General features: G+C 40.0%; 1 protein-coding gene across 4 annotated transcripts in view; it reads left to right on the forward strand.

Annotated features, from left to right (window-relative positions):
• LOC115253569 (dynein intermediate chain 2, ciliary) overlaps nt 1-12,443 on the forward strand; it is a 109,279-nt gene that overhangs the window by 85,228 nt on the left and 11,608 nt on the right. For all 4 annotated transcript variants that reach the window (XM_029874830.2, XM_029874831.2, XM_029874829.2 and 1 more), the window contains 2 exons: nt 5,085-5,162; nt 5,321-5,774. In XM_029874830.2, coding sequence (XP_029730690.1) covers nt 5,085-5,162; nt 5,321-5,774 — 532 coding nt within the window. The remainder of the gene's footprint in view (nt 1-5,084; nt 5,163-5,320; nt 5,775-12,443) is intronic.

A 12,443-nucleotide genomic window follows, 5' to 3' on the forward strand; every position in this document is an offset into this window, starting at 1 on the left:
AAAACTACTTTTTAACTAGAAATGTTTTTGAAAAACTTTTGTATAACATATTTTAACATATTTTTAGCAGCAACTTGTTTCGCTGTGTTACTTGGGTGACTGCATTGAGCGAAAATCGTGTAAATTTATACTATTTCAGTTGAAAAATACATAATGAAAATCATGGGCAACTCGAATGAAATAGTATAAGCTTTCATAATTTGTGTGTGACGCTGTGTGTGCATGATCAATCTTTTGAATCATGACAGGAACAGGATTACAGTTAGCATTTACACGAAATATCCATTTTTACGCTTTTGTTGATATTCAAAACTTTTTTCTGTGTATTGGTTGAGGTGAAGATATGACGAAGCCACCCGCAGAATTTTCAAGGGCACAAATCTGATTGTCAGTTTGCGCTGAAAGGTTGATCGACTGGTTACGTAAATACCGGTTCTTCAGATTTGCGTTCTTGTAAATTCTACGTGAGGCTTCCGCATATCTTCGCCTTAAGGATCCATTATTGGCTAATATACCCTAATTGTGTTCATAAAAATCGAAGTGAAAGCTGATTTTCATATAAAATGATCTACTTTGACATGCAGCGTGTAAATCGAAAAGGTGCCGCTGTTCGAACACTTGCATTTTTTGAATGCCTCGTCACGCCTAGACCTGTTCACGAAAACATGTTGTACCTACTTAGTTAACGCAAAATTCAGCATATTTGTGATTCCCTGTCAAAAATTGGGCCCTATCCATCAAAGCAAACCATAGTTACAGCATCTCAAAGTTGGCCATTTTGTATGAAAATCGGTGTTTGTCCGATCAATTATGCACCACAGTATAAGTGGAATGAAATTGAGACGTGAAATTTATTCGATTTCTTGTGTTATAGGGGGTGGCTATTGATTGTCTACATCTTTTTCATTCCATCTGATGAGCAATGGTAACCCGAGCAGAAGAAAATGACAAGTGAATAACATATCAAGGTATTTATCTTAAATACTACCATACCTTGATATGCCCTTCATTAGGTGGTAATAAAAGGCAAAATAACAAAAACGAATACCAAAATTTTGTATAAATAATACCTAGAAAATAACAAGTCTTGTTATTTCAATAATAAATACATACCTAAAATTTCAATAGCTGTATTTGTTATTCCAAAGTTATTGAATAGCAAACTCATAACATTTCTTGTTATTAAATGTTTCATATGTTCGATGACTTCATGATGTAAAAGCAAATCTTGTTCTTCGGTTATTTTCACTGCAAAACTAGCAAATACTACATCAATACCATACTCTGCTCAAATACCTCCAACTGTTATTGTGATGTTCTCATAACATTTCGTACAATAACGCTGCAATAAAAATTTTAGGTATTAGAGCACATGTTGCTCTTCGCATGGTATTTGTAAGGTATGCCCTTCTGCTCGGGAAGTTGAAATATCTGTTAGGCTATTTTCCGTCTTATATGACGGAAATTAACGCATTCGACGAAGTAAATTTCTACCCTAATGGGGCACGTTCTGTGTAGTACTAGATTTGTAGTAATGAGCTGAATTTTAGTATGGTGAGAAGGTCAGTTCTCTGTTTCTGCAATGAAAAAGTACAAAAAGCGTGGGTATTATGATTCCTATCCTAATTTGATTCTGTTTGAGAAAAACTTTGGAAATTTTTAGAAGAATTTGAGAGAAATCCCAAAGGAATACTCCGGAAGGAAACCTGACAGTATTACTACAGGAATTCTTTCAGAATTGGTTGAAAATCAAACTATGAAGGAAAACATGCACCCATTTTCATTGCAATTCTGGGAAGGATTTCCTAAAAAATCCCTAATTTTTTGAAACCTATGGATTAAAGGAGGAATTTCAAAAAGAGTTTCTGTAGGAATTTTAAAGACATACCTACTAGTGTGGGTCATCGGAACCGTTTTCTCAGATCAAAGCTTTATTGGTTTCGTTTCCGGTCCTGAGTATCTGTGCAAAATTTGAGCGCGATTGGTTGCGTCTACAATTGAAATTTGTATGGGATTTTGTATGGGAAAACATACTTTTTTGCATTTTTGTCATAAGTTGAAAAAGTTTGTCTGAAACATTTTAACCGATACTATAAAATGATAGCCTAGGATGTTCTGGAAAACTTTGTTGAAGACCGCAAAGCGATCCGATGCTTGTGAAAATAGTTATAACCAACGAACCGCATGCATGTGTTTATGTTTTAACGTGTAAAGGAATAACAATAGCAACAAAATTATGCTGTTTAACCAAGCAACGCCAACGCTATAACTTTTTTCATAAGCATCAGATCACTTCGCGTTCTTTGACAAAGTTTTTCAGGACACCCTAGGCTATGTTTTCACTTTATCGGTTACATGGTTTTAGAAAAATTCGAGCATGTTATGAGAAAAATGCAAAAAAAGTGTGTTTTCATATGTAAAACCCCATACAAACTTCGAACGCGAGGCGCAAAACGTAGACATAACCGATCGTGCCCAAATTTTGCACACTTATTTGGATCCTGAAATGGGATCAAAAAAGCTTTGATCTGATGGGATACCATTACATTTTTCATTTTTCCATATAAACGATGACCCACTCTAATACCTACATGGACATGAATGGATTCTTAAAGGATGTTTGGATGAATTTTTGGGGGGATTCTGCTGAAATCATTCTAGAAACTCATGTAAGAATTTTGTTCTATAAAAATTCCGAAAAAATGGTATACTTTGATAGAATCCTAAAGGATTTTCTGTCGAAGTCCCCTCAAGACTACCCTCAAGTCATGGAGAAAATTCTAAAGAACTACCTGAGAAGAAATACATTCTTATTTTCGGAGTAATCTATAGAAGAATATTTGCTGAATATGCACAATAAGGATGTAAATTATTCCAATGGAGGCATGAAAATATAGGGGATGCAGCAGTTGGGAAACCTTAAGTAGGGTAAAGTGGGGTAAGATGCCATTTTTCAAGCTTTAATAATTTTCAATGATAAATAACTTCATTTATAGGCATTCAAATTGCTAATAGCAACTAAAAGTATTTGATTGCTACTTCAGCAGAAATATTCACGAAACTAGTGTATTTCTATCTGGTTCGTTACACGAAAGTGGTGCAAAACATGCCATTTGTCATGGGATATGATTTCGCTTTATAAGTAAATATTCAAAAATTACGTCCATCATTTTTCGGGTATTTCAAGCCTCCTTTCCTCCACTTGTCAAGCTTTTTCGTCTACTCAATACAAGGATAGTCACACTTGCACAGACCATCTCTTCTCTAGATGATGATCGTCATCGGTCTCATCGGTCATAGGTGACTCTTAACATGGATAGCCTAGACAACAACAACCATGCGCCTCCATGTGTTTCGCAATCTCCTTGGAAAGACTTGGATCCCCAGAAAATCTTAATTGCAAGCAAGAAATACCGAAAATTGCCAATTTTCATTGGGAAATCAAGTGTTTTTTCGTGGGTTTGTCTACCTGGGTTCTAGAAGGATGTTTCATACACACATATCTTGACACCATTCACCTATACCGTCTACCTTCTTTGGTTTGACCGCATCTAATCTGAACACTTTTTAATGGGTCAATTGAATCAAAAAAAAAAAAAAACCGCAGAAAGGGTTTCCATCCAGGGAGGGTGCAGGCACGTCAAACTCGAACAAACTACGCCTACCTAACATGCATCGAGCGGGCCTTCCCAAACAACACAATGCGATTTCGCGGGCCACCCCCATCGACAAAACAAACAAATTTCCAAGCAGGATTCGACTAGGCTTCTGGTCGCGTTGCCAGTCACACTAACACACTCGCAAAAGATGAGCAGTAGGCCTACCTTGCCGCATGCGGGTCCCCTGTTTCCATCAGTGTGTTTTTCGATGCCCAGAGGGTTACTAGAAGTTCAAATTAAAAAATAAACCCCGTTGGTTTGCATGAGGAGTCGTTCAAACCAACGAGGCTAGACGGTAGTATTGATAAAATCACATTCAGGGATGATTTTATTAGTTGGACCATTTTACACAACCTTGGCATTTAGGACTTTGTTTCCCTCTCCATGGCACTATCAAGTTTTTGAGAGATTCGCGTGTCCCGTAACACGAGGATCACATGCGTAGATCATTCGAGAAACATCTTCAAATTGGAATCCCATTTACGTCACAGGAGCGTGAATCGAGGGTTTGACCGGTCTTATGGCAATATGGGACATGTGAAAAATTAGAAAAGTATGTACCACTGTACAGGTACAACGGCTACTTCAATTTACTTATGTGGGTCTCCGTTTTTTAATTGGCGTACTGCGGATTAGCCTAGAATTGCGTGTCCTCGCTAATGTATTAAATCCAAACAAACTGGTCATCACCATCAGCTAGCTAGCTTTCAATCAGCTGAAGTAAGAGCAACCCCATCCGGCTGAAAATCGCTTTATCCATCGTAAAGTGAATAAACACCCATCAAAGCGTCGTAAAATCAGAATTAATTCAAGTTTTATGACCTCTCTTTTCCACCGATAAAGCTTGCTGCCATGTAGTGTAGGGTTTTATTATTATCGCACTTTTGTATGTTTCGGATCTGGAACGCCTGCCTACATCTACACCTGCAAACACCTGTATCGTTGGTGCTGCTGCAGCAGTATCCATCCTGGAAATTTGATTTTCATCGTCGGTGGTACGGTAGGCGGATCCGACCGATGTACAACAGGTTCCTCTGATGCTCAGTGCTCATTGAAATGCGGCAAGGGATGATGGAGAAAATGCGAAAGAACAGCTGTACAACTTTTTTATGATGCTTACCTTTGCTTATTCTGCTCATTGAATTAAAAGGTGCTCTGTACACTCCAACTCAGATATCGTAAAATCCGCCTTTGTTATTGCTATCTTCCATCTGTGTTGTTTCAACAAGGAATTTGTTCCGACAATATTTGAAGTGGGGTTGGATTTAGAGCTTGTAACAACTGAACCCACTTAATACAGATACACTGTGTTCAGGATATTGAATGACAGGCATAAGGCTTACCGTGCTGTTTTAGTTGATTAACGTTATCCGTTTTCCTCTTCTTCCCCTTATTTTCATGCCACCATCGTGAATCTCCCCCCAGTGGATTTCATGAAACAAGGCAACGAAGGAGCAGTGTGTTTGTTCACGATCAAAAATCCCTCCTTTCCGGATTACAGAAGTAAGTATACACACGCGTGCCTGAGAAAAGCGAGAAACACGCTTCAACGCCTTCCGAAACCTAAACCATTAGTGGGTTTGTCAGCAGCCGGAATCGCTTATGTTTTAGCCATTAAATAAAAATCATTTTTACATTACATCCCCACCCGTCTATTTCAGTAACGACCGAGAGTGGAGCCATGTGCTGTGATATCCATCCGAAGTATCCGTATTTGATTGCGGTCGGGCTGTACGACGGGAACGTTATCGTTTACAACCTACAGGTGGGCACCAAGGAGCCGGTCTACATGTCCCACGGCGTCAACGGTAAACACTCGGAGTCGGTGTGGGAGCTCAAGTGGGGACCGGACATGCAGGACGGGGAGATCAACTTCTTCACGGTTTCCGGCGACGGGCGAGTGTTCAACTGGGTGTTGATGCAGAATAAGCTCGCTATCACGACGATTATATCGCTGTTCTTGGACATCGACCAGGTGGGCGGACCGGATGGGAGCAGCCTGAAGCTGAAGGGCTGCGGAATGTGCATGGTGTTTCATCCCAATAATCCGGAGATATTTCTGGTCGGAACGGAGGAGGGCTACATTTTCAAGTGCAGTACTGCATACAGTTCCAAGTAAGTTGAGTTCTTCCTTTTTTCTTTGTTCCAGGATGTGGCGTTTGGTTCGATTTATTAAAGGTGCAGTCAAGCAGGCGCTGAGGTTAGCTTTTTAACCTCTATAAATAGTAATATTTTCATACGTGGTGGTTTACACCAATATTAGAATAATCAGCCACAGAAATCCAATGTCGCAACTGTTCGTGTGACTAACATCTACCCGAGCAAAGACGGATAACTAAGTGATATCACTTTGATAATAAACTATGTTATCGATGTTATCATATTGTTTTTTTTTTTTTTTTTGTCTGTATTAACGAGATTTTTAACCCTAGGCTAGTTCATCTCGGGACCCACGTTTTACTTCCCTTCCGAAAGAAGAACCCACGTTTTTGTGAGTATGTCGGGAGTGGGATTCGATCCCAGGTCCTCGGCGTGATAGTCAAGTGTTCTAACCACCACACCAGGTCCGCTCCACATCATCATATTGTTATTTTTGTTATCATCTTTTCCAATTGATGATAATCAGATGATAACAAATTTAGTTATCAATAATTTTGATCTATCGCGATAACATAAAAATACCAAATGATAACAGAATAAGTTATCAGATTCCAAACGCACATTTCAAAGCTTTCCCAGAACTGAGGGTCTGGAGGACTTCGAATCTAAAAATAGATTCCGCTTTCCATCTTCAATGCTACTGCAGTACGAAAGCGTAGCATTCAACCACTTTTCCTCTCACTGAGTCCCTCTGGTACAGGGGTATCGGCTGTGACCGGTAATCACTCGATCAGGGTTCGAGACCCACTGGGCGCAATAGTTGGAAATATGAATTATATATATATAAGAAACTTTTTTTCAACTGCCAACTATGTCGATAAAGTAGATTTTTTACTATTTTGGTCGGTAAAATAGCTATGAATGATAACCAAATGATAACAAAACCTGTTATCAATCAGCTGTATTTTTTCATGTTGATAACTAAATGTAATATTGAATAAAATACTGTATAACACAATTAGTTATCAACTTGAACTCAATGATAACTTAACTTCTTATCATTTTGGTATTAGTGGAGTAAATTTGGGTTATCATTTTTGTTATGTTGGCTCTTAATTCAACCTAAATGATAACAAACTCAATTATCAAACGAATGATAACCAGGTAACAGAACTTGTTATCATTTTATTATCCGCCTTTGCTCGGGTAGTTTGCCTCGCCCTTACAGCGCCAGAAGCGGTACTATAAGTGTCAAATAAATTTTGTTTACCAAAACAAAAGGTCCTCTACAAGATGGGCACTTAAACATAATCAACTAGCTGCCCCGGCAAACTTTGTCTTGCCATTTTTGTGGTGGTTTGACAGATTTTGAACTCATTTATGCACCGCACTCTAGATTGGTTTCATTTCAATCGTGTTGATTTTCTTCCCCGGTCATAAAACATCAGTACTTTTTAAATTTTCTTATTTTTCTAGTTAATGTTCGTAACTTTTTTTACATATAAACACAGACACCATGAAGACGAACCAAACCATGCTAGATTCATCCTGATTGGTCCAGCCGGTCTTGAGTTTTGTTGCCTCAAAGGAACTTCAAACTCATTTTTATATATATAGATAGATATAGATATAGATAGATTATTACAACTTAAGTTATTAAAATAATAAAATAGGAAAACTGAGTACAGCGCCATTGGCGTTCTAGTGTATTTCTATTACACATATCAAACAGTTTTTTCTGCATTAACGAGATTCTTAGCCCTGGACGAGACCCACGCTTTGCTACCCTTTCGAAGAAAGAACTCACATTTTGTTAGTTTGTCGGTAGTGGAACTCGATCCCAGGTCCTAGGCGTGATAGTCGTATGCTGTGACCATCACACCAGATCCACACCACGTAACAATAAAGAAGTATTGCTTTTTTTTTTTTTTTTTTTTTTCCTCCCCTGTTGGGGAAATTAAGCCACTGCGTCCAATAGGCTGAACTTTTGTGGCATGTCCCGTTTTGATATTCGCATCTAGCCAGCTAATTACCATGTGTCAAGTAATCAGCTACTCTGTTGAAAATGCTTTGACATCCATGTGCACAACAGAACATGTGCTCGATGAACAAATTGAGATTTGAAATTATGAAAAGAAATCCACGTACTCCGGTGAGACTCGAACTCACGACTCCCAATTCGCTAGACGGGCGCTTCTATTCCTTCAAGCTACGGAGTCACTCGACTATCTCCGTCGCCAGCAGGCCTAGAACTGAACTCGATTCCACAATCGCACATGGTTATCTTCTTTTCACAATCCAAACCCCCTTCGGATGGGATTAGATGAACATCTAACACATTGTCTGTTGTGCACATGTATGTCAAAGCGGGAGAGGAAGTTATTTTTAATTGTCGAGAGCTTCGGGCACTGCCTTCCAATCACTTATTGGTATGGCAATTAGTGTGCAGTCGGACTCTCGACGGGTCGGTCCCTTACCGTATTCGGTCGGCCGAGGACCGACCCGTCGAGAGTCCGACTGCACACTAATTGCCATACCAATAAGTGATTGGAAGGCAGTGCCCGAAGCTCTCGACAATTAAAAATAACTTCCTCTCCCGCTTTGACATACATGTGCACAACAGACAATGTGTTAGATGTTCATCTAATCCCATCCGAAGGGGGTTTGGATTGTGAAAAGAAGATAACCATGTGCGATTGTGGAATCGAGTTCAGTTCTAGGCCTGCTGGCGACGGAGATAGTCGAGTGACTCCGTAGCTTGAAGGAATAGAAGCGCCCGTCTAGCGAATTGGGAGTCGTGAGTTCGAGTCTCACCGGAGTACGTGGATTTCTTTTCATAATTTCAAATCTCAATTTGTTCATCGAGCACATGTTCTGTTGTGCACATGGATGTCAAAGCATTTTCAACAGTGTAATTTCCCACATGGCTTGGTCAGCCAAAGCAAAATCAAGAAATTGACATTTGTAAGGTGCTACGGTCACCCTTACCGTATTCGGTCGGCCGAGGACCGACCCGTCGAGAGTCCGACTGCACACTAATTGCCATACCAATAAGTGATTGGAAGGCAGTGCCCGAAGCTCTCGACAATTAAAAATAACTTCCTCTCCCGCTTTGACATACATGTGCACAACAGACAATGTGTTAGATGTTCATCTAATCCCATCCGAAGGGGGTTTGGATTGTGAAAAGAAGATAACCATGTGCGATTGTGGAATCGAGTTCAGTTCTAGGCCTGCTGGCGACGGAGATAGTCGAGTGACTCCGTAGCTTGAAGGAATAGAAGCGCCCGTCTAGCGAATTGGGAGTCGTGAGTTCGAGTCTCACCGGAGTACGTGGATTTCTTTTCATAATTTCAAATCTCAATTTGTTCATCGAGCACATGTTCTGTTGTGCACATGGATGTCAAAGCATTTTCAACAGTGTAATTTCCCACATGGCTTGGTCAGCCAAAGCAAAATCAAGAAATTGACATTTAATCAGCTACTGCCACGACGCGTCGTCTCCCAGTCAGGTGCAATGGAATTAATAAACTCCAAGACCTTCCCAGGTTTTGCAGACCAGATCTCACTGGGTTGCAAGCAACCACTATTTAGAAATCTTTGCCTGCGCGTGTATAAAGCACCACAACTGCAAAGCAGATGTTCCGAGGTTTCACGTTCCGTATTACAGAAACGACAGATATCACTCTGAATATGGCCAATATTTTTCAAGTGATACCTGCTCGGGCAGTGTCCAGTTACTAGGCCAGTGTATGTACATAGAGCTCTCTTGTTGAGCTCTAAGAGCTTTTTGGTTTTAGAAGCATTTGGTGTTATAAATCGTTTTGACTGATTGCAATTTTTGACGTCCATCCAATTGGATATCACCCTCTGCTCAGCCCAGCGTTTCAGGTCAATTTTAATTGTACAGTTTGATATACCACAGAATGGTTCTGGACCAGCAAACTGTAAATTGGAACCACTTTTAGCAAGCTCGTCTGCCATTTCATTTCCTTCAATGCCACAGTGACCTGGAACCCAGTATAAGTTTACTGAATTCCCTTGGCACAGCCTGCGCAGTGAAAGAATGCATTCCCAGACAAGCTTTGAAGTACATTTGTAAGCGCACAATGCTTTTAGTGCAGCTTGACTATCTGAGAAAATACAAATATTTGCGTATCTGTATTTTCTCTCAAGGCAGATATTTGCGCATTTCAAAATAGCAAGAATCTCTGCTTGAAACACCGTAGGATAGTGTCCCATCGCCACTGAAATTTGTATTCCAGGGCCGTAGATTCCCGCTCCCGTTTTTATTCCAACTTTTGAGCCATCTGTGAAGAATTTGATTGACCCTTGACGAACAGTGGGACCTCCGACTTCCCAATCTGCACGAGTTGTTTCGTGCAACTTGTAAGGAACATCATGGTTCTCCACAGGTTTCATCCAGTCTTTAATCATTTTCATTACTGGCCTATTTTGGAAGTATTGTGAAATGCTCAGGTGACCTACAAGATCACCTGGCATAAACATTTCAACTCGTTCAAGTCTCAGCAATTCCTTTTCTGCTTCTAATTGCACGTACTCGTGCAAAGGTAGCAGATTGAGAATCGCATCTAAAGCTTTTGATGGAGTGCTTCGCATCGCTCCTGTAACAGCAATGGACGCAAGACGTTGAATTTTCGCAAGCTTTGTTTGTGTGGTAGCCTCTTTCGTTTTTGGCCACCAGACAAACGAAGCATACGTCACTTTTGGGCGGATTATGGCAGTATAAATCCACATTATCATTTTTGGTTTCAAGCCCCACTTCCTGCCAATAGTTTTGGAGCATAACCAGAACGCACTTGTTGCCTTACCGATCACGGACTCAATTTGAGCATTCCAGTTCAGTTTAGCATCCAGTATCAAACCTAAGTATTTGACTCGATCACTAGGATGAATTTGTATCCCTCCAAGCCGAAAAGCTTTTAGGTTGATCTTCCTTCTCCTAGTGAAAGGGACAATTACGGCTTTTGACGGGTTGATGCTAAGGCCCTCCTTAATACACCATGAATGTGTATAGTTTAGGGCCCTTTGCATTCTCTCCGAAACAGTTTCGTCATACTTTCCTCTCACTATTATGACTATATCGTCTGCAAAGCCCACAACTTCGAAACCTTTTTCCTTCAAGCTTCTTAGAAGATCGTCTACAACTAAGGACCACAATAGTGGTGAGAGGACTCCTCCTTGAGGGCAACCTTTCGTTGCCCTTACTGTTATAGAAGAACTTCCCAGCTCAGAGGTGATTTCTCTTTTTGCAAGCACAGTATAAATCCAATGTATGATACATTGGTCGAAGTTTTTGTTCTCCATGGCACGCTTCATAGATGAATTGGAGGCATTATCAAATGCTCCTTCTATGTCTAAAAAGGCGCATAGAGCTATTTCTTTTGCTGAAAACGTTTTTTCCACTTTTGTTACTAGCGAATGAAGTGCTGTAACCGTTGACTTACCAGATTGATAAGCAAACTGGAAGTCAGATAGGGGATGGTCTTTTATGTAAGAAGAATTGATAAAATCCTTCAAAACCTTTTCCATAGTCTTCAACAAAACTGAAGAAAGACTAATTGGCCTGTATGCTTTGGGATGCGTCTTGTCTTGCTTCCCTTTTTTTGGTATAAAGATAACTTTTACAAGTCTCCATTTTGATGGAACGTAATTCAATCTTAAACTAGCCTTGAACATCTCAATTAGTGATGGTACCAACACCGCTTCTCCATTTTGAATCAGTGCTGGAAATATTCCATCAACTCCTGCAGATTTAAAAGGCTGAAAAGATCTAATTGCATTTTCCACTCTGGCCTTCGTGAAGATTTCATCAGCTAAATCTGAGGTGGTGTTTATTGTCCTAGTTGACTCCGAAGAGTTTATACTAGGACATCCTTCACCTTCCAGAGATATAGTATCATTGGAATCCACACTTAGAACCGAACCCGGAAAATGGGTTTCCATCATCAAATCCAAAGTTTCACGAGGAGTTTTGGTAAAAGCTCCATCGTCGCGCTTCAGGTTTCCCAATTCATTTGAATGATCTTTTGCGAGCGTTTTCTGTAGTCTTGCAACTACAGGAGTGCTGTTTATGTTTTCACATGTCAGCATCCAAGACTTTCTTTTAGATTTTCGTATTTCGTTGTTGTAATCAGTCAGGGCTTTCCTGTACTGAGTCCAATCTCCCGTTTGTTTCGCTCTATTGAACATTTTACGAGAAAATTTTCTAAGGCGATCCAGTTTAAAGTTCCACCATGGCACGTCTCTAGTAGAAGACGATTGTATGGTGGAACAACTTCCGTTAAAGGAATTGATGATACTTTCATTTACCCTTTGAGAAAATGATTCCAACTTTTGGGTTGAATCAATAGGTTCTCCCATTGTAAATGAATGCGTATTCAACAATTCTACATATTGATCCCAGTTTGTCCTCCTGGGATTTCTAAATGCGGTTCTAGAGTAATCTCCACCACTCCAATTGAAGATTATGTGTCTATGATCAGATAGAGAAATCTCATCTGACACGTGCCAGTTTGTGATCTTGTCAAAGATTACAGCATTGCACAGTGTTAGATCCAAGACCTCTTGTCTGATTACATTTGAGAAAGTAGGTTTATCACCATTATTGCAAATGTCTATATTGTTAGAAGACAGATACTCTAATAGTGACTCACCTCGACT

Source organism: Aedes albopictus, chromosome 2, assembly GCF_035046485.1.
Source record: "Aedes albopictus strain Foshan chromosome 2, AalbF5, whole genome shotgun sequence".
NCBI lineage: Eukaryota > Metazoa > Arthropoda > Insecta > Diptera > Culicidae > Aedes > Aedes albopictus.